At 50.5% G+C, this 22,602-nt stretch overlaps 2 protein-coding genes across 4 annotated transcripts in view; one reads left to right on the forward strand and one right to left on the reverse strand.

The window, feature by feature from the left end:
• Positions 1-21,312, forward strand: part of KCTD10 (potassium channel tetramerization domain containing 10) — a 26,701-nt gene extending 5,389 nt beyond the window's left edge. The window contains exons 2-7 of one of the 3 annotated variants that reach the window (XM_008707627.2): positions 757-970; positions 9,531-9,700; positions 12,635-12,724; positions 13,032-13,084; positions 14,150-14,345; positions 18,431-21,312. In XM_008707627.2, coding sequence (XP_008705849.1) covers positions 757-970; positions 9,531-9,700; positions 12,635-12,724; positions 13,032-13,084; positions 14,150-14,345; positions 18,431-18,655 — 948 coding nt within the window. In that variant the 3' untranslated portion in view covers positions 18,656-21,312. The other 2 variants (XM_040619811.1, XM_040619810.1) reach the window with 2 other exon arrangements.
• Positions 20,852-22,602, reverse strand: part of MYO1H (myosin IH) — a 132,968-nt gene continuing 131,217 nt past the window's right edge. The window contains exon 32 of the mRNA XM_040619414.1: positions 20,852-22,052. Coding sequence (XP_040475348.1) covers positions 22,026-22,052 — 27 coding nt within the window. The 3' untranslated portion in view covers positions 20,852-22,025. The remainder of the gene's footprint in view (positions 22,053-22,602) is intronic.

Genomic DNA, 22,602 nt, shown 5'->3' on the forward strand with positions numbered 1-22,602 from the left:
CGTTGGGATCCCACTGGATTCATAAAGGCTTGTTTCATCCACAGTTCAGAGTGGTGCACGACAGTAAGGAAACAGAGACCCAAGGCAGTACTTGAAGCTGCTTCGGGATGCGTCCAGGGTGTTCACTTATATGGGGAAGCAGCAGAAAGGAAGTAATCGGGACACAGGAGTTAGTGGTACACTTGTGCTCGTAGGGTTAGCAGGTGAGGTCAGTATATGAGATTATCTGGATGGGGTTTGGGGCAGCCAGTACCCCACCTCCCACCAGTTGTGGTAGCCTGGGGGCCCAGTTGGCCTCTAATTTTAAGAGAAGCCAGAAATCCAAGGTTTTTTGTTTTTTTGTTTTTTGGGGTTTTTTTTTTGGTGAGCTTTCCCGTGTTGTCAACCTTGGGAGCCATTTTTTAAGTTTTAAATGCAGCATAGGGGCGCCTGGGTGGCTCAGTCGTTAAGCGTCTGCCTTTGGCTCAGGGCGTGTTCCCGGGGTCCTGGGATCGAGCCCCACATCAGGGTCCTCTGCTGAGCCTGCTTCTTCCTCTCCCTCTCCCTCTGCTTGTGTTCCCTCTCTCACTGGCTGTCTCTCTCTCTGTGTCAAATAAATAAATAAAATCTTTAAAAAATAAAAATAAAAAAAATAAATGCAGCATAGACTTGGGCCAAGCAAAACCCGTCTGGAGGCCAGATCAGCCTAGAGGCTGAAAGAGGTAAAGCAGGCCTGGTGCCGTGACTTTGGTGACCCTGTGTCTTCTCCATTGGCAGGAAGAGATGTCAGGAGAAAGTGTGGTGAGCTCAGCGGTGCCAGCGGCTGCTACCCGCACCACTTCCTTCAAGGGCACGAGCCCCAGCTCCAAGTACGTGAAGCTGAATGTGGGCGGGGCCCTCTACTACACCACCATGCAGACGCTGACCAAGCAGGACACCATGCTGAAGGCCATGTTCAGCGGGCGCATGGAAGTGCTCACTGACAGCGAAGGTAAGCCCCCCCTCCAGGCTCTGGGGACGTGCTTGTGGTCAGGGGCTTCATGCTAGTTCAGAAGGCCAGCGGTGCATGGACGATCGTCCACACGGGTGCAGTTGTCCAGTTGTGCTCGGTGTTCTCTCTGTGCAGGGAGCCTTGAGAATGAGTCACCGGGAGACCAGATCTAGTCTGAGGGGTGTGGTAAAGGAGAGTTTCCCTGAGGAAGTGACAGATGAGCCGAGGTGTGAAGAGGAGTTGGAGTCCCCTGGGCAGGGACTCGTAGTCTTGACTCAGTTGTCGATTTGCCGTGTGACTTTGAGAAAGTTACTTCCCCACTGCAGAGCTCAGCTGCATGAAATGGTGGCTGGACTAGCTGCCCTGGTTGGTCCCCTGCCAGTTCTCAGCGGTGATTCCGTGACTTCAGAGTGAAACTTGAGCGAGAGAGAGGCATGAATGTTTTGTCTGGACCCCTGTCCTCCCGGGATGGGGGCCTGACAGAGACTCACAGACCTGGACTTGAGTCACAACTTCCTATGTAGTAGCTGGGGATCCTACGTGGGGCTTTTGGCGCGTAGTATTCGATGCGCGTGTATTCAGTGCCATGTTTGCCTTTCCTTTTTCTCATGGAAAGTCATGTTCGTGAAAGGCAAAGGATTCTTCGAAGTGATCTTACCATAACTGCTTCCTCCCCACCTGGAACAAGCCAAGAACATTTGGCAAGGGGGACGTTCTTGCCTGGCTGGGGTTACGGGGCAGGTGACGTGAGGTTTAAAGATGGCACCATCCTTCACTTCTTTGGCCTGAGATTGCTTAAGATTTGGCCAGACCACAGCCTGGCTGAAGCGTGCCTTACCTGTGCCTGAGGTTGGCTGCTGTGCTAACCTGGGACGTCGGTTCCTGGGAAGGTAGGCGAGTTTTGATACAAGTAGGTGGGGTTGGGGACCCGAAGCCTGAGCTGTGCACTTGTTAGGGTGTTTCCCTCTGTGTCCTGGAGAAGGCCGGGCTGTGGGGCTTGAGGTTCTGCTTCCGTGGGCTTCCTGGGAAACTCGGGTTTCTGGCCGAGCATCAGGTAAATGGGGTTTGAGCCCCAGAGCTTCCTTCCGTGTCTCACCCAAAAAGCACAGCGCTTTTTATGAGTGGGAGGATCCCCTTTGCGGGGCCACACCCAGCATTGCCTGGGGAGTATTTGTAGAGACTGAGACAATAGCGCCCCAGCTGCCGAAGGAAACAGACCTTATCTGAGAACGCAGGATTGTTGTAGCTTTTCTTCCGCCCTACCCAGTCTCTGGTGGGGCTCAGGAAAAGCAGCGGAGTCACTTTGGAAACGAGGTTGGGGCCTCATCTCCTTGAAATGCCTCAAGAGCGGGTCCTCAGGCTCGTGCATCCCCCCGTGGGAGAGACATGGAGATGCTACCAGGGTTCCTGCTCGGGCTTCTGAACAGCTGCTGGAGGCTGCGCTGTCGCCAGTGCTTCCTGGACACCCCGCCGCCTCTGGGGAAGCAGAGCTGTCTTTGGCACTGAGACCCCCAGCTGGCCATTTTCGCAGGGCTCCACTAGAGCTGGAGCTCCAGCCCTATGCGTGTCCAACCTAACCCCCCCAGGGGTGGTACTGGTGCTACCTTTCAGTAAGTGAGAAATCCTTTTTGAAAGCTATGGGACTTAAAAACAAAAACCACTGAGCTCAGGGCTTGCTGGCTCTTAACTCAGGGCGGACCTTGGTTCTCCTGAGGGCCCAGCCCCTGGGCCAGGTTGCCTGAGCGCGGCAGCCTTGTGGGTGATGGCCAGCTTTGTGTCTGGTCTTCCAGCGCACACTGCCAGGCAGCGTGATCCTGTTGGCCCCTGGTGAGTACACCGCACCGCCTAACCGCCTGCATGTTGGCCCAGATTCACCCTTGGGTCTACAAATTAGCCTGAATGTCCCGCATCTCGCAGCTGCACTCTAGGCTTCAGGCAGGAAGCCTGTGCGCTGTAGTGAGGTTTGCCACAAACAGGCCAGAACAGCAAGTACAGCTCCATGAGGCAAGCGGATGCAGCGGTGTGTCCTGCTGGCAGAGGAAGAGGGGCTCCGAAGGCACTGAGTTTCTAGAAATCCCGGAAGGATGCCCGAGAAACTGGTTGCTTCTGAGGAGAGGACCTGGGGCCCACAGTGGATAGTGGACTCTCTCTTGCACTCCAAGCCCTTCTGCCTGTTGGCGATTTGTACTGTGTGCGTTCAGTTCCTCAACAGGGAAGTTTGCAGTGAGTGGGTTTGGGTGCTGGCTCTGGTCCAGGGTAACAGTCACAACTAACGTTGATGGAGCTGTTGCTGTGTATGTGGCATCGGGCTGATTTAGACTCATTTGTCACTTACTGGTAATGGGGCTTTTTCTCTGAACCTGTTTCCACTTTTCCAAGTTGTGAATGGTCATGCTTTTCAGGGTCCTTATGGGATTAAGTGAGGACATTAACATTAGAAAGCTCTTGATGGAGTGCGGGACAGTTGGGAGACTCAGTCTGTGGGGACTGCTCACTCCTGCAGCCTGCCTGGGTGGGGTGTGTCCCAAGTGAAGGGAGGAACGCAAGCAGTCTTAGTAGCCCTTGGGGGAGAAGTAGCCAGCCTTGGCCTTGGGGGTGAGTGCTCTGCAGTTCTACCTTACCCCCAAAGGATGGCTTTTCTAAGAAGGCTTTTCCCAGCCTCCTCCCCAGTACTGGTAATTTTACCTGATCTTCTTGTCCTCATGAATTGATGTGACACCTTTCCTAACAAGAGTTCCGCCTCGGTACTCGCCTGTAGTTGCCTGTTTCATAACACTGTTCCTTAGTACAGTGCTCCCCCCCCCTACTTCCCCTCCACAGTGGTTTCTGGTCTCTTGCTGTGTTTCTGGAATGAGGGAATATGTGAACCAGATTAAAGAAGGGAATCATTAATCTTATTATCAGCACACATTACCTTGAAAACCAGTGGGGAAATCAGTGTAGTATGTGGGAAAACCGTAGTACCTAGTGGTTTACCTGAGATCTCCATGTCTCCTGCTTAAATTAGAATGCACTCTTCCGTAAAATTTTGAATACATTGAGAGCTTTTAAAATGTGATTAATAAACTCCCTCGTGCTCCTGATGTGAAATGTTGGGGCTGGGGAGCAAATGGTCACGAAAGAATTCTTGAGGCATCTTTGGTGCAAAAAAGGTGGTTTTTATTAAAGTACGAGGTGGGGGAGAGGACTTGTTGTCAGAAAGAGCTGCACTGAGGTCATGAGGAGTAGTTGGTTAGATACTTTGAAGTTGGGAGTGGGTTAGGGATAGCGTAGTCTCGAAGGAATTTGGAAGTAAAGTTTCCAGGACCTAGCTGCTGTTAGGATTAGGTCATTTACTGCTGCGTAGTAAATACTTGGGCATGAGAGCTTTCAGATGTATTTCAGTGGGCCTTATGTTTGGAGGATGATTTCCAACATTTATTTGAGGCTGGTGGAGATAAAGGAACTTTCCAAAGGGATTTTATATGTTAAAGAGACTTCCAGCATCCGGGAGGTCAAGCTAATATCAAGCTAAGGTTGCTTTTTGCCCCTAGCAAAGTATTAACATGACGCAGTTGAGTTCCTGGAGGAAGGTCACTCTGCCCTTCTCAAGTCAGTCTGTCAAAAGGGCTGCAAGTTGTAAGGAGATTTAATTTTTTCTACATTTCTTTTGCCTTTGTTCTCCACATCACCCCTACTCAGACAAGGAATAAAACATTACCTGGGCTGATGGGGCCTCTCTTCACCTTCTTTGTCTGTCCCTTCCAGAGGTTAGCCACCTGCCTGGCCTCAGGGTCACTAGGTGAATTTCAACCTCCGTAGCACAGTGACTCCGCTGGGAGCTAAAGCCTCATGCCGGCCCCCCCCACCCCCTCCCCACTTCCCCAGACTTTGAGGACCTCTGCAGGGAATTCTAATGTGTAGCCAGTGGTGAAAACCACTGATGAGAATCTGTCAGTGAATTACTTTTGCTGCACTGTTTCTGTCCCTAAACAATGTATTGTTGGTGAGTTTTCCAGCTTATATAGGGGGTGATATATTGTCTGTAGCCGCTTTGTTTTCTTAGCATTATGTTAGTTAGATTGAGCCATGAAGGATACATAGTTCTAGTTCAGACATTCGTGCTGGTGTTCCATTTTGGGAATGTACTGTAGTTCACGGATCCATATTCTGGTGAGGGTTGTTTAAATTGCTTCAGCGTTCACCATTTGGAACATTACCTTTCTCGAACACTCCCTGGCATGTGTGAGCATCTCTGGGGCAGAGCTTCCTGACTTTTGCCACAACATGGCACACACAGAAAGTCGTATTTCTATTTTGGTAAATGAAAAGGCTGTGGACCCAACGACCTGAGTGGCTGCCGCTTTGAGATCTTACCCACCGCTGGGAGGTCTGTCCCGGATCGAATCCCAGGAGGGGAATCCGGTGAACATCCGTGGCTTGGTTGGTATTAGCTGTTGTGCTGATTTACATTCCCCATGGTCTGAATTTGTGCCAACACTGGGCACAAACCTCTTAATTATTGCCAATCTGATACTCTGGTTTTATTTAACATTTCCTCATTTCTAGTACATCGAGTATCTTTTTGTCATTTGTGTTTCATTGTTCAGCTGCCTAATGGCATCTTACACGTTTTCCTTTTTTTTTTTTCCTCCCTGCTTTATAAAAGTGTTCTGGATCCATTTCTTTGTGATTTTATGTTACAAATATTTTCTCTGAGTCTGACTTGTTACAGCTTTTCTTTTTTTTTTTTTAAGATTTTATTTATTTATTTGACAGAGACAGCCAGCAAGAGAGGGAACACAAGCAGGGGGAGTGGGAGAGGAAGAAGCAGGCTCCTAGCGGAGAAGCCTGATGTGGGCTCTATCCCAGAACGCCGGGATCACGCCCTGAGCCGAAGGCAGATGCCCAATGACTGCGCCACCCAGGCGCCTCTTGTTACAGCTTTTTAAATGGTGTTTTCTTTTTTGATATCTCAGAGTTTTTATGTTGGTTTTTTTACATTTAGGTCTTCGATCTACCTCACTGGTGCTCAACCAGGGATGATTTTGACCTCCAGGGGACATTGGGCAGTGTCCAGAGACCTTTCTGGTTGTCACAGCTTGGGGGTGGGAATGCCCCTGGCATCTAGTGGGTAGTGGCCAGGGGTGCAGCTAAATACCCTGCAGTGCGCACAACAGCCCCTCCATAACAAAGAATCGTCCAGTCCAAAATGTCAGTAGTGCGGAGGCTGAGAAGCCCTGCCCCAGACCTTCTGATTCAGGAATGAGGCAGCCTCCCGGAATCTGAAACAGGTACCTCAGGTGACTTACCAACAGGCAAGTTTGAGAACCACAGAAATAGAGTATTAAAACCTTAGGATGCTAAGGAGAGGTCAGTGAAGGTCCCCTGTCCCCCCCCATGCTGGGAGGGGGCAGGCCTGTCGCCCAGGCCCCGGTCCTGAGAGAAGCCTTCTCCAGGGTACCCTGAAAGCCACTGAGACTGTCCTGAGGGCCGGAATGTGCCCGCTCTGGACACTGCTGCCCCTCTGTTCTCCAGTGATGATGAAGAGATGCGGGAAGGGCTTATTGTCAAACACCTCATGTGAGTGCTGCCAATAGACCCGGCACTGTGCTGCGTGTTTTCCCCATGCATTCTCTCACCATGCCCTGAGGGCTGCCAGTTTTAGGAGAGGAGACTGGTGGACAGAGAGATTTGCTGCGACACCCATGTCATCCAGCGAGTAAGTGGCAGAACTGGATTTCCAGCTCAAGCCCTTGCCCTTAACCCTGGGCTGTGTTGCATCTCTGAAACCATTCCTGAGCCTCCCGGTCTGGGCCTGTCTGCTCTGCAGCCTTGCGGGATGGACTGCTGGGCCGCCCTGACGGGTGCAGCCTTCGGAAATAGCCTGCATGCTCCACGGCAGCTGGGCAGACTCCCCCAAAGCAAGGCGCTGCTTGACTTCCATTTGCTTTTTACACGCGAGGCATTGGAGCTGTTTCAAAGGGGTAGATTCCGGCTTTGAAAGCAACTAAAATATTTTAAAATCAAAATGCTAATTGAAACCTCATGGCGAGCGCGCCCGGCTCCTTTGCCCTTATTTGTCCAAAGTATGATTCCTTCACCACAAGCATTTCCTGACGGCATTCTTGGGCTAGAGCCCAATGTCACGGTCTGCCTGTTCGTTTATGGAAACTCTGGACTGTCACTTGGATAATTACTGTCAGGGCCCTGCTCGTGCTGAGTAGCCAAGTTGCCCACACACCGAAGGCAGAGCGTGGACATGTTCTTCCCGGAGTTGCTGAGTTAAATGGGTTGCCAGTTCTGTGAAGACTGAGGCTCTACTCGTCTTCTCAGTTCTGGTGGAAGGAGCTTTCTTGTGAGTTGTCTTACCAGCTTTTCGTGGTCTAGTCCTGCCTGCCTGAGTTGGGAATGTCCCGAAAACTCTCTGAGGCTCTGTGGTCATCTGCAGACAGTGCAGGGGACTTCACTTCCTTCCGAAAGAACTGTTAGGAAGATCATATGGTTCTTCCACACCTTGTCCACTCATCGGCAGGAAAGCCCTTGATCCAGAGAGCAGAGAGGTCGGAAAATGCTGGCCTGGAGGCCCAGTGCGGCCTGCACATAGGCTTTCTTTGCCCTAGAGTGGATTCGTGACCGCTTGGCTTACCATTGTTTAAAAATCAGGAGGTTTCACAGAGAAACCTGCATTTCTGGCTTCTCTGGAATATCAGAGGCTCATGCAGCCCTCGGCCCCCATTCCTGACTGGCTGTTCTTGGCTGGAGTGAGAAGAGCCTCCCTGTCTCCTGTCCCCAGGGGGCAGGGCATGTGCTCTCTGGTCAGCCTCTGGGCCCAGGCCCCCCTACACTCATTTATGCTGCTTGCTGCAGGCCCCTGTAGGCACCTGAGTTGCATGGCAGATACCGCATCCGTACTTTATTGTCTCGAAGGTAGAAAGAAGCGTGGAGTGAGGTCCAGCAGTTACTGTCAGGGTGATGTGATTTACCACGCCTGTGAAGGCCTCTTCCTTCCTTGAAACCAGGGTTTGACTCCAGGACACACGTTTGCGTTGCGTTTGCCACACTGGGAATTACTCTTCCTATCGTATTCAGGAAACTGTAGCAGTGGGAAGTACCAAGCAGAAGCCTCTGGAGAGACAAGACCAGACCTTTAACCGAAGGTCCAGGGGCCATGGGCTGAGGAGTTTGTAGGATGGGAGTATGGAAATGGCCTTCTTACAAAACTCTCCTAGGGATTATTGCAAATACCAAGTAAATATCACACCCTCTAACCCTGAGAGCATACTTGGCAGGGCTGGATTTGGGAAGGGGACGGTGGGTGGACTTGTGACTCTGGATATGAAAGAGGTATCTTTGCTGCTCTTGGCTTTTGTGCCTGAGCCAGGGCCTGGGGGTCTACGGAAGACTTAGGTCAGGGTGCCATGGTGTTAGTAGTGGAAGTGTGGGCCCCTTCTCCCAAACTGAGCAACGGTTGAGGAAAGTGGGGCATAAAACTACGAATTCTTGTTTAAACCTAACTGCCCTGTGCTTTGTTGTCCTCTCACTTGTAATGGGGGACAGGAAACCTGGGGAAGCCCCTTGCTGGGGTTGCCCTGCTGGCCTGGGGGGTGGGGGGGACTTCTCTACAACCTGGCTTTTTCTAGAGCCTCCTGTCCTCTGTCAAGACATACCAGGTCTTTGCTTCAGCCCTACCTCTCCTTTTGGTCTGTCCACTTCCCAGGCTTCAGCATTGTTTCCTCCTTCAAGTAACACCCCCCCTTCAGATATTTGCATTTCTGAAGAGGAATTGTGAAAACCTGGGGATCCCTAGTCTCCACTAGGGATTGGAGAGGTCATCTAGAAGCTGAAGGGCTTGGCTTCCTGGCCCCCACCCCAAGAATGTCTCACTGTGCCTGGTTCTGGTCACCAGTTGGTACATTTTCCCATAGTTAATGCAAGCAAGTTCCGTCTCCCCATGCGAGACGGAACTGCCTGAGGCAAGGTCTGATTCACCCTCTTCTCTCCAGTCACTGTCACTGGCCAATAAGTGCTTATTTGGGGCAGTTAAGGAACATCTGGAGGTGGTGGTGGTGAGTATAGGGGATCCCCCTTGGGAGCCAGAGGTTGCAGTCTTCTTCCTTAGAAATGGCTCTATTATTTGGAAATCTGAAAACATCGTGGAAAGAGGGAGAGTAGATATTTTTACCTCAGGCTTTTCCCCTGTCGTTGAAGTGTGGTCATATGGACGCATTTTATCCAAGTATAGTTCACTCTCGGGATGGCTAAGGGATTTTTGAGGATACTTTAGAAACATGCTTTTAGGCCCCAGAGATCCTGGCATCCAAAAGAGCCTGAGACCAAAAGAGTCCGTGGTTGTGGTTGTCTCCGGCCAGCAGGGCCTCAGATCATCGCAGTGCTTCCCAGGCAGGGCTTTGTCAGCCCTTCGCTGACAGCTAGGCAGGTGGGGCTGCTGCCCGCTCTGTGGTCCTGCTCTTCCGTAGGAGGTGGAGGGAGCCAAGAGATACCCCATTTGTCCTCAGCACCTTCCAGGAGACGCATGCCCATGTAACTAGGCCCGCCCTTCCTCCTCCTCCCTCTGCAGGCTGGATCCTTATTGACCGGTGTGGGAAACACTTTGGTACGATACTCAACTACCTTCGTGACGGGGCGGTCCCCTTGCCTGAGAGCCGCCGGGAGATTGAGGAGCTGCTGGCAGAAGCCAAGTACTACCTGGTCCAGGGCCTGGTGGAGGAATGCCAGGCAGCCTTACAAGTAGGTATCACCGTTTTTCCCCATATGAGTGGGGAGGTACCAGGCCCACCTGCTTTCTTCATTTTCCTCCTCAATAAAGTGGGGGCAGTTCTTTCCTCACTGAGATGTGCGAGTTCACAAGTAACCCTGGAGCTTCTCTCTCCTTTGGTCAGTGACCCCTTAGAGGCTTCCCTGTAATGCTTAGGCCACCTGACTACCCTCTGGCTTTCAGTGGCCATGGTGTTGGGTCATCTCCTATGTACATTGAAACCCTTCAGTGTGGGGTATAAAACCTAATCAGTTTTCTAGACGCATCTCAGGACTTATTATCACCCCACCAGTCATTGTTGGGAGCCTCATATAATCTCTGCAGACTCAGACACCCCTCACTCCTCAGCTGGACCTGGGGAAGGACCATTGGGGTCAAGTCTGGTGATAGCAGAATCCCTATAAAACCAAAATGCTTCTGGACGTAGTCAGCGCCCATTTACATCAAGCAAAGTTCCGACATGGCAGAGAATCCTGAGTCCCTTCAGGTTTTCGTAGGAATCGGATCCGTATATGTGAGGCTCTTGTTTGTGCCTCCCTCAGCCACATGTCTGGCCCCCCTGTGGAGCAGTATCCTTACTGCCTAGCTCCTTAAGGAACTTGTTTCCACACACCACCTCTACTCCAAGAGTCTGAACTCACTGTAGATCTAACTGAATGCTATAGCCTTTTATTTTTTTTTTAAAGATTTTATTTATTTATTTGACAGAGACAGCCAGCGAGAGAGGGAACACAAGCAGGGGGAGTGGGAGAGGAAGAAGCAGGCTCCCAGTGGAGCCTGATGTGGGGCTCGATCCCGGGACCCTGGGATCACGCCCTGAGCCACCCAGGCACTCCTAACTGAATGCTATAGCCTTTTCTTTAGTATTTTTATTTCGTTTTTGTTTGTTAATGTATGTACATCATACTTTTCTGCTCTGTTAATTCTTTTTTTTCTTTTCCTAGATTTTATTTATTACTTTGGGGGGGTGGGTGAGGGGGAATCGCAAGGAGGCTCCACACCGAGTGCAGAGCCCGATGTGGGGCTCGATCTCACAACCCTGAGATCATGATCTAAGTCGAAATCAAGAGTTGGACGCTTAACCATCTGAGCCATCTCGGTGCCTCTCATCTGTCAATTCTTTCAGCGGTTCTGTTTACTTTCATATTTCTTATGCTGCTACTTATTGACATTGCAGTTGTCAACATTATGTACTGGTGTAGAGAAAATTGAAATTTTGCTCATGCACTACCACTACCATCACCCCAACAACTACCAAACACGGACGCATGTTCCTTCTCCTCTTTTCCCAATGTGGTGTTTATCGCAGCTTTGGTTAAATTGGTGTTCACAGTTTACGTTGTGATGTCTAAATATCGTTAACAGTTGAGTCAGCATACAGTGAAAATTTTCTTTATTGTGCAGCTTTTCAATTTGCCAGAGTTAGTGATTACCTCGTTGTTTTGTCTGTTTGGTTTTTTAAGTGCATAGCCCTAATTCATCCCTGAATGGTTAGAAAAGTCAAGCTCCTATTAGTGTGTTCAGACACACCAGTGAATCTCTGTTTCTTCTTTGTCTTAGAGACAAGCTCTGTGGGTTCCCTTTCTGTGGTTTCTGTTAGTCTAAGATTGAACCTCCAGGACTGATCTCCTCTCAGTTTCTGTTGATTTTGTCTTCCTCTTCTACTTCCTCAGAGATTTTCTTCAGTTTTATCTTTTCAACCCTTCTTTTGAACTTTGCATTTCTATCCTATTTCTAATTTCCAAGAGCCTTTTTACGTTCTCTGAGTGTTCTTTTTTATATAGAACACTGCTCCTGTTTCATAGGATTCAGTATCTGCCCTCCTCTATCTTGAAGTTTTCTTTCTGATGCCCTTGTCATGACTCATTCCCTTTTCCTCTTTATTTTGGTTTCAGTCTCATAGTGGAGAGGCTTTCCACATATAATCTGATGATTTTTGGTCTGTTAAAATTCAAGAGTAAGGTTCTGAAAAGCTGTATGTGTGTGGGTGAGCCTTGTTGTCCAGTGGGCCATAGTGGTAGATGATAAGGCTCTTTCAGTGGGAAACCCCAGTGTCAGTCTGCCTTTTCCTGGATAGATCAGATCCCCGGGGAGGAATCCTTCACTCTCTTGCCTGGTGGGGATAAGCCTGACTGGCTGCCTTCTGGGATCTGAGTAAGAGAAGGGGCTGGGAGCTGGGGCTCACTATTTAGTGTGTGGACCATTCACTTAATCCCCCTGTTTTCAGAAGACCAGCTCAGCCGTGTCCTTATCTGTACAAGCCACTCTAGGAAAGTAGACCTTTCTTCTGCCAGGGGAAGGGGATTGTGGCGGCGGGGGGCGGGGGGGGGGGTGTCTCACTGGTGCTTCTTCTGACTGGCTAGCAGTCCTCTTCTGCTCTTGCCCTTTGCCCACCAGCCTTCAGAACTGTTCTTTGAAAACCTCCAGGATTCTTTCCCATCTGCCGTCTTAAGTTTTGGCTTTCTCTTTCCCCTTAGTTATCCCTCATCTGCTTCCCAGCCTCAGATTTTCGACATCTTTTGTCCGTAGACCTCACTTCTTCCATTCTTTTTCTCCTTATAGGCTTAAACTTTTTAAGTTCTTCTGCAGTTGTTGCCATGGGGTGCTTCGATACAATCATATTTCGTCTGCCATGTTTAGAGTATATTTTTAAGTGACTCCCTGGGCTGTGGAAGTGTGTCATCGTTGTTAGGATTTACTGAGCACTCTGGCCAAAGAGCAGACTTACTGGAGAACTCGACTCTTAGCTGTCCCCCACCCTAATAACTGGTGGTAAGAATCCTCCTCTCTTCCCAGCGCTGGCAGCCCCATCTTCCCTCGCCAGAGCCCTGTCTTTGCCCGGCAGGCCAGCTTAAATAATCCGATGCTGGGCAGGCCTCCTAGGCTGAAAGCATGTTTTGTTCCAGCAGAACAAAGATACTTACGAGCCTTTCTGCAAAGTTCCTGTCATCACCTCGTCCAAGGAAGAGCAGAAACTTATAGCGACTTCAAATAAGGTATGTTGGAGGCACCCTCGTGACGTTTCTTTAGCCACTCGCATGGTGAATACGGTGTGAAGTAGGAACCTGTGGAAGGGCCTGAGCAAGGCCCAAGGAGGAATGCGGAATGGGGACCCGCAGCCCATCTTGTGCTGTGGGTCCTGCAGTCTCACTCTCCGCCCCTGCTCCCCCCTCCCCCATTCTGCCAGCTCTGCCCCACTGCCTCCCTGACGCGGTGGCAGGGCCCAGCCCCGTGGGAAGCCCACAGTCCACGGTACCTCCACTCGAAGTGACTCTTCTCTCTCTTTTTGATCACCGCCCTCAGCCAGCCGTGAAGCTGCTGTACAACAGAAGTAACAACAAATACTCCTACACCAGGTAAGGTGTCAGCGAGAAGAGCCGTCCACGTCGGCTAGGAGGGCTTCCGCTCACGCGGGCCAGGCCCAGCACCCACCTGGCACCTCGAGGATGCCCAGGGAGACAGATGATAGATAAAAGGTTGACTTCACACATACCGTGAAGGCTGCCCTTTTGAAAGTATATCAGTCAGTGGGTTTGAGTATATTTGCAGAGTTGCTCGGCCATCCCCACGTGCCTACTTTGCGAACACTTCCATCACCTCAGAAGAAACCAATTAGTCACTTTTCATTCCCCTCCAGCCGCTCCCCCCCCCCGCCCCGTCCCCCCAGCCCTTGGCAAACACTGCCCTCTGCCTCCTGGACATGTCGTAGAGATGGACTCATACAGTACATGGCCTTTTATGACTGGCTTCTTTCACTTGGCGTCATGTCGTCAGGGTTCATCCTTGTGGCATGTGTATCAATACCTCGTCTCCGTTTATGGCTGAATAACGTCCCATCGTATGGATCTTTACTGCATTTTGTTGATCCATTCATCAGTGGGTGCACAATCAGGGCTGTTGCCACTTTGGGGCCGTTGTTGGGGTCTGCTGCTGCGAGCATTCGTATGCACGTTTATTTACAATAAAAACGAAGGTTTTAATTTCTCTTGGGGGTACCCAGGAGTAGAATTGGTGGGTCCAGTGGTAACTCTAGTTTTAGTCATTAGACCTGCCAAACTGGTTTTCCAAAGACGCTGCTCCATTTTACATTTCCACCAGCAATATATACAGATTTCTAGAATGTCTTCTGCTTCTTGGTGCCATGTGGTCTCAGCTGTAGGCCGTTTAATGAGGTTCCTTAAGACCCATAAATGGACCCAAGATGAAAAGTCTCCCTTGGACAGTTGCATTCTGCCACCCCTGGGGCTCGAGGGGCTCACTCCACGCTCCAGACCTGGTGCCTGTGCCAGCAGGCCCCGAATCATTCACAATTCCTCCCTGGCCGCAGCGGAGCCCGGCAGAGCGGCCGCCCTAGTGTGGGATGTGGAGACTCCTGCAGTTAGAACCAGTCGGCGTTCACCTTCTCAAATGCTCTTTTGCAGCAATTCTGACGATAATATGTTGAAAAACATTGAGCTCTTTGATAAGCTCTCTCTGCGCTTTAATGGAAGGGTCCTGTTCATAAAGGATGTCATTGGGGATGAAATCTGCTGCTGGTCCTTTTACGGTCAGGGCCGCAAGATTGCCGAGGTCTGCTGCACCTCCATTGTCTATGCCACTGAGAAGAAACAGACCAAGGTAAGAGCTCCGAGGGGGCGGCTCTGGGTGGCTAGTCTGAGATACATACTTGTACCGCTTCCCTTTCTCCCTGAGCAAAACAAACTTAAAGAGGGACAGGCTTTAAAAATGCTTTCCTTGACGCATGATTGCTCGTTGTAAAAATACTCAGTATCTTTGGGGCCCTGGAGAGAGTCACATGTAGGTCTTGGAGATAGAGAATGGCATTTCCTTTCTGACCGTTGGCAGACAGGGACCATCCTACAGCACCTCAGTCCCTTTGCCATAAGTGTTGATTCAGAGCGGCGCCTGGCTGGCTCAGTCGGTAGAGGGTGCAACTCCTGATCTCTAGGTTGTGAGTTTGAGCCCCATGTTGGGTGTAGAGGTTACTTAGAAACAAAACCTTAAAAAAAAGAAAAGAAAAAGGAAAAAGTTGATTCAGATGTACCCTCGTACTGCTGTCACTGGGCCACCAGCATTGTCTCCTATCAGTGATGGGACACGGCCTGTGCTGTTCCTCACCCTCCACGTACCACCATTTCCCGCCAGCACGGCCTCATCCCATCTCAATCATCAGAGGGACCATGCTACCCTTAAGAGCTTGACCTTGGCTTTCTAGTCATGACCTATGACTTACTGCCATCTGTCTGTCCTCCTCTGACCCACTGACCTAGAGTGGCCCTCTGCCCTCCATGGGCCTGCTGGGCATTCCTTGGCTCCCAGGCTTATTGGCTTCCTTCTGAGCACACGACTTCCTGAAAGATCTGGACTCTGTGGACACTCCTGCTTCATCTTCTCTAAACCAGTAGACTTGACCTCTGTCACTGTGCCATTCTGTGAAACTAGATCGTGCCACACGATGCTGTTGGAGGTCTGGTCTGCCCTTAATTGAACTTCGCTCCCTTCGGGTCTTCTGCTTGCTTGCCCTTCTTGGGCTATGCAACTCGGTTTTCTTCCTCTTAAAAAAAAAAATTCTACGATACACTGTCCCTTCCTTCTGAGCCTTGCTAAGGGAACCCTGATTACCAGGGGCATGCGGTGGGTCTGCTGAGCAGGTCTTCATGCACAAATCTGTAGATGATCCAGTCAGGCTACCGTGATCACTGTAACTCCAGGAGCACACAGTTCTCTGTGATTCTAGAGCTGGCCTCAGAAGAAAAGGCAAATGAGGGAAACTGAGACCACGAAGTAGAAACTAGAGTTCTAAGCATTTTTTTAAAGACTTATTTTTTTACTTTGTTTTTTTTAAAGATTTTATTTATTCACGAGACAGAGAGAGTGGGGCAGGCTCCCTGCAGAGTAGGGAGAACGATGCAGGACTCAATTCGAGGACCCTGGGATCATGACCTGAGCCAAAGGCAGCCGCCTAACCGACTGAGCCACCAAGGTGCCCCTTAAAGACTTTTAAAAAGAAAAATCTTTTCTTTCAAAGATTGCAGGGAGATCAGAATCACTTGCTTCCCTTTTCCACGTTAGCAAGACCCACCTTGTTTTCTCGTGAACTTTTTTAGGGCTGTGAATTCTGCCTATAACTAGCTTCCCCATCTTGTCAGTTTGGTTTTGTTATATATACGGGTTGCCTTTGTTCTTGGATATTAGCAGGATAATCATATTGATTAAACTTCAAAATACTGACTTTACATTTTCAGAGTTTAATAGGGAGCAAAGGATTCAGAGACCACGTGATCTGATCCCAGCCATTTGTAGATGAACCCCCAGGTTCCAGAGTGAGCCTGTGCTTGTGTTTTTGAAACTGGCTAGAGGCAGGGCCCGGGGTGGCAGGCCAGGACCCCTAGCCACGGCTCCCTTGGCTCTGCTGTCCTGTCCCCAAGGGCTTCTTCCTTGCTCCGGGGGAAGCATGTGACTGGCTTTCCAGGGGGTTCACATCAGGGAATGGCTGTCCCTACAGGAGCAGGTGCCTGCTTGGGGCCCACACTTTTAAGAGCCACGCTTTGGAGCCGACACTTGTTTCAAGTAACTGGGCGGATGTTCCTGTTGGGGGTTTTTTGTAGCACTGTCTTTCTTGGTACAACATTCCAGGTGCTCTGCTAATTCTTAAGGGTATGGCTTGCTGAGAGTAAGGCTTGAGTAGGTATGTAATACACATGTTGTCCGTTTGGTTTTTGATTCTGACTCACCGGGAACTGGTGATAATAGAGCACAGAACTGTGCCCTTTATTGGTCTTTGTTCTGTTGCTCAGTGATACCACTTCTTTTGCTCTGTCTTCAAGTTCCCGAACTCTCCTCTGTCTTCTCCATTCTGATCTTGAACCCTGCCAGTGAATTGGGTTTTTTTTGTTTGTTTGTTTTTGTGTTGGTCTTGGTTGCTGTATTTTTCAGTCATACAGTTTTCATTTTTTTCTTCTATGTTCTGTCTCCTTGCTGAGACTTCCTGTGTTTGTATTTGCTTTAAGAAAGTTTGCCTTTCCTTATTGTGACATTTTTAAAACAGCTGCTTTCAAGTCTGTCAGATAATTCCAACATCTTGGGTCATCTTGGACTTGGCATTGGTATCTGTTGATTGTGTTTTCCCTCAGGAGTTGAGATTATTCTGGTTCTTCATTATGCCAGGAACTTTGAAATTGTATCCTGGATATTCCAAGTGTTACAGGGCTCTAGGTCTTGTTTAAATCCTAACAAGAACATTGATTTTTTTTTTCCTGTTCTAGCTGGCAGTTGACCCAGTTGGGTTCAGGCCACAAGTTGCAAGCAGCACTGGGCCTCAGTGCCGGTGACAGCCCAGGTGTCAAAGCCCTCAGCTCTGGGCCGCACCGAGGGCGGGTCTGTGTCGCGGGCAGCGGTCTGTCCCATTGCTCAGTTCTGTGCATGCTCTCGAGGGCCAGGTTGACAGCCAGCCTCGAGCACAGGAGTCCACGCACGAGCCCGAGAAGCTGCTTTCCCAAGCATCCCTCCTTCCATCTTTCGGTGCTTCCTGCTTCCCTGGGGCTCCCCTTTTCAGTCATCTGGCCAGAAAGCAGAGGCTTCAGGTCCCCGCTCTGCCACACACTGCCCGTGACTTGACCTGTACCCAGAGCCAAGCGGCATGAAGAAGGGAGAGAAAAACAGCAGAGATTCGCTCCACCCTGATGGGACCACAGCTCTCCTCATCAGAAAGGAAGGTTTCAGAGTTTTGACTCCCCCAGGCTCCGGCTATTGCTGCCACAAGATTTTGGGGGATGGGGGTGCAAGAGAATGGAGAAAGGAAAAAAGGACAGAAGGAAAACCGGGAACTCTGTCTAGGTGTTAGGAGACTGGTGGCCCCTCTGAGTGATGCTCAGTCTGGGGTGCAGGCTGCACTGACCTCCCTCCGGGCAGTAAACTCTCTGCTGCTCAGGTGTTATTCCAAACTCTGGTCTTTTCCCCGCTCCGTCTGCCACAATTTATGTCTCTCAGTCCTCACCCGCTGCACATTCTCTCTCCTGGTTTTGTGGCCTCAGTGGGAAAGACAGAGGAGAGCGTGCTGCCTCCATTTCTCTGGGAACCTCAGAATTCTGCCCTTGAAAGCAAAGTCTCCTCTGTGAATCAAGTGCCGGGGGCCCACTTGGGCAGTCTCCCTTCACTTCAGTGCTTTAACCCCCAAAGGGCAAGCAGCAGACACCGAGCTTTACCAAGCAGTAGGGGGCATGTCCTTTTCAGCTGCTCCCTGTTCAAAAAATGGGGCTGCTTTAAAGGCTGCTCGAGGGTGCGGAGCAGCTCCAAGGGTGCAGATCTGTTATTAGTAGAAACCTATTGGAAAGGACCTCATTGGTTAATTGCATTGTTACATTGTTGTAATTCCCTGCTGTGGAAGGATCTCCCAAATTAGGGGAAAGCAAAAGGTGCAGAGGAGTGTGTGATGGGCCACCTTTCGTGGGTTGTAAAGTGTGTGAATATATGTGTATGGTCCTGCTTTTACATGTACTATATCCCTTTTGTTGCTAGTGTAAGCACCATGTGTAAGTATTGCCTGTGGAAAAGAAAAGCTACTGTAAAACTAATAACAGCAGTCTAAAAAGGAATCCCAGGGGCCTGAGCCAGCGGCCCTGCCCAGAAGTACCAGGTGGCAGCAGAGGTGGGGAGGGGGCGTGTGATGCTAACCCCCTGCCTTGTGTTCTGTGGGAATGCAGGTGGAGTTCCCAGAGGCCCGGATTTATGAGGAGACCCTCAATATTTTGTTGTACGAGGCCCAGGACGGCCGAGGACCTGACAACGCGCTCCTGGAGGCCACAGGCGGGGCGGCGGGACGCTCCCACCACCTGGATGAAGACGAGGAGCGAGAGCGGGAGCGGATCGAGCGTGTGCGGCGGATTCACATCAAGCGGCCGGACGACCGCGCCCACCTCCACCAGTGAGCAAGTGAGCGAGCCGCCCTCCTCCACCCTCCTCCCCCGCCGTTCACTCCGATTCCTGCCGGCTTCTGGGCGCCTTCCACTTCCCCGGGAGTCTGGAGATACTTTTGTAACAAGCCAGATGACTATTTTGATATTTCTCGACCAGGTGACTGTCTTTCCCCAGGTGAATACACCCCTGTTCTTGAGCAAGAGGTGTCCAAGCTGTCCCCCTTCCGTGGAGATCGGGGAATCCTTGGAGCCAGGCTTTCTTGGTTCTCGGAGAAAAGTATGAGTGGGTATGAAGTGAACGTGAGAAATTTTGTTTGCAGTATTTATTTTGGTGGGTGCTGACTACCTATTTGGGCTTCGGGGCAGCATTCCCTTGGGGTTCAGTCGGACCGCTCTGAGAGGGATCCTGCAGTTGGTGGCCATCAGAAGTTTCTCTGAGCTCCCTGTTTCCTAATCTCCGGCCCAGCACTCTGGCTGCGTGACCGTGCTTTAGGCCGGGCCATCTCCCGGACTTGGCCGGAAGTCCGTTCTGCCCCGGGATTTCTCCCCTCCAGCTTATAGGTAGATGAGTGCAGTTTGTGGCACGGAAGATAGGACCGATGAGCTGCGTGCCTCTGACTGTTCTAGCGTAGCTCTGGGTGCCCAGATCTGTTTGAGGGGCAGGCCTGTTGGGACCCCACATGCCTGGCTAAGGGCAGAGCTGGCCCCGGCAGGGAGTGCACCCCTCTGTTCCTGGCTCCTTCCCCGCCTCCTGCGCCTTCCACTTGCCCCCCTTGTTGACCAGCTCCGTTCAGCGAAGGCCTCATGGCCTGGTTATGGGCGGGGCTCACAAACTGCCACTTCCCGGGCTCCAGTCTTTCTTTCTCAGACTTCTTCCCTGTGAAGCTGGGCTTCCTGTCTCAAGCAGAAGCCCTGCCCTTTGCTTAGAATGTGGACATGGCCTGGCCTCTGTCCCCCCAGCCTGGCATCCAGGCAGGAAGCCCATTCACACCAGCAGTCTCTGGGCAGGCCGCTCTCCTGCTCTAGACGCAGCTGTCACCTGGAGATCCCCTTTGTGTCCTTGCCTCGGATTTTTACACGGTATGGAGTGGCCACAGCGAGCAGAGTTAGAGGATGTGAAGCTCCTTTGGGGTCCAGTTAAGTGTTTATGTTCATGTTTAAGGGACGTGTGCGACTGTAGATGGGATGTGTGCTTGTGGGGCGCAGGGGGCCCGCGCTGGAACCCGGCTGTCCACACGGTGCTCGTGTAGGGCGGACGTTCTCGGTTACCTACCTCCCAGTCTCCTCTGCGCCCGTGAAGGGACAGAAGTGAGTGGTGACCGATGCGGCTGGTCGCGACTAGACTAGGTAGAGTAGTTACAAGGAGATGTGAGCATGTGTAAGGGAAGGGATGGGATTTGTTCAAGGGAAACGTTAGTGTTATACCAAAGGTATTAGTTAAGCGGGCAGCCTTTGACAGTGTATTCCAAAAAACGAGTTTATATTTTAAAATGGTTTTTACAGCTTAGGCTTTGTACATACTGCCCTTCTTGGGACAGTTGTATACCTTTATTTTGTATCCAGCAGCAAAGCCTACACTAAAACTTGGAAACAATCTTGACCGAACCTAAAAAATCATGTATAGGGGTCGATGACTTTTAAACTGTTGAGTGGGGAACTTTCATATCAGGCCATTCGGGTTTTATTAAGTGCTGAGGAAAGGGGGACTTCAATACTGTTTCGTAAATATTTTATATACCGTTTCAGTTTTAAACACCAACCCTGACGTTTGGGTTGAACTTTTTTAGAAAGTTAAAGTGAATGTTGGTTCTGATGTTTTCTGTAGGAATGGAAAAGCCATCATATGAATTGTTTTTTAAATATTTCTGTGAAGAGTAAGTGTGCGGAACAATCGGATTCGTTTGGGCTTCAACACCGAATGAGCTAATGTTTCAGGCAGTCTTTCCACTTGTCCTTGACTTTGCACTTGTAGTTTTGAGTGAGTCTTTGCTTTCCTGGGATCTGAACAGGTTCCTGAAACATTCCGTGGTGAATGACACACCGTTAGCTGCATAGCCAGGAGCTGACAGCAAGTGTTGGCTGGTCCAAGCTCTGTTAGCAGATGTATTCCACAAGGAACGGACTCTGACGCTAGCATGAAGGGCAAACAAACAGGGGTCCATATTTATACTTAAGAACCATCTAAGTAAGTAAAACGCTGGCGTAAGATTTGGTGACGAGTTGAGTTTTATTACATTGTAAGAGCTTACAGTTGAAGTAGAATAGCTGTTTTTTCGAAGAAGTCCTTGTTTGTGGTGACTTGGGGGCCCATGCCCAAGACAATCATCCTGGAGCAGCCTCTTCTGTTGTGCAACCCTCCCCCCCCCCACAGTAGGTAGATGAGCAGCCTGGCCGCGAGGCGGGGACCCCATGCTCCACGTAGGTGGGCTCGCCTGCACGTCCCAGCAGCTGCTCGGCCCCCCCGCCCCGTGTCAGCAGCTCAGCCCTCCTCTGTGCCGTGTGCTCCTGAGGGCTCCACCCAGCGTGACTGTAGCACCCCTCTGTGGCACTAACCTTTCTTCCTCTTCGTGCTATGAAAAAATTGCTATAAACGTTAGAAGTAGTCACTGTATGTTGTACGAGCATTTGTGGACGTGTAAAATAAAAGTTGCATAATGCTTCTGTTTAAATGTTTTCTGGATCTTTTCAGAAACACCCAGCATCATCCCCCCCCCCCCCCCCAGTGTGGTGGGGTTCGCAGCAAAGAGACCAAGGCCTCCGTCCTCCCTTCATTCTGCTTTATCACCTTGAAGGCGCCGGGGAGGGTGGGGGTCATTGTTCTGTTCTATTAAAACACTGTAAGGGAGTCTTAGGTGGAAAGCAGAATGAATCAGCTGGGGTTGCTGCCGCTTTCACATGAGGGAAGGGGGAGAAAGAAACAAACACACCCAAGGCCTTAACATTTCTGCTACAGCTCCCCATATGGAACCCAAGTTCCATTTAATTAAAGCTGCAGATTTTGAATTTTGCTTTATGAAATTACCAGGACGCCCTCGCAGACCATGTATATACTCCGTCGTTGCTCCTCCGGGGCAGCTTGGCAAAGGTGGAGGGTCTGGTGCCCGCCTTGTGAGGACACGTTCAGGTACCCATCGAGGGAAGGACATGGGAGGGACATTGAAACCCATCCCCGCAGGAGCTGGGGCCCCTGAAGAGGACCTTTTCCTTTAGCGCCCCAGGGCCGCCGAGAACCGGGAGACAGGCAGATGCCACTCCGATTCTTCACAGGTGCTCCTTTGCCTAGAGCTGCTGGGACCGCTTTCCTTGAAGGTGTAGCTCCCTGCACAGCCTCCGGCTTCCTGGGTGCTTTCCTCAGCCAGAGCAGAGACGGCCGTGGGAGCGGTCAGGAGGACTTCGTGCGGACTGACACCTTGGGAGAGTGCCCACACTTAGGTTAGAGACCTTCTGTGACCCAGCAGCGGTGTGGACGAGCTTCTAGAAGCCTGCCCCACCTGCCACTGAGACAAAGGGCATTTAGAAAAAGGACTCACTGAGACTGCTTAGCATCTTCAGCCCGAGCCAGTCAGGCAGACAAGCTGTGTGACTCCCAAGGCAAAATCATTCTTAAATGTCATACCCCTAAGACAGCATGTAAACTGACAAATCACCTGATAGGTTATATATGAAATGATACTTCAAGATTTTAACTTCTCCCTGAAGGAGTTCAGAGGCAATTATGTTATGAAAGCCTTTTGGGTACCATTTACACCCACAAAGAGTTTCATAGTTAAGGGGATGTGAATATAAGTATGTACGAGACAGCCCGTATATTGACAGACTGTTTGTATTAGGTAATACCACTGGGTGCACCTACAAAACACATCTGAAAGATTCAGCCCCTCAGGTTTTAATCTGTCATTTCCTAGCAAAATGGCATCAAACAAGCCCTGTGTACTACTTGCCAGCGAGGGCTGTGGGGA

This window comes from Ursus maritimus, unplaced genomic scaffold (assembly GCF_017311325.1).
Source record: "Ursus maritimus isolate PB19 unplaced genomic scaffold, ASM1731132v1 scaffold_33, whole genome shotgun sequence".
NCBI classification, from domain to species: Eukaryota; Metazoa; Chordata; class Mammalia; order Carnivora; family Ursidae; genus Ursus; species Ursus maritimus.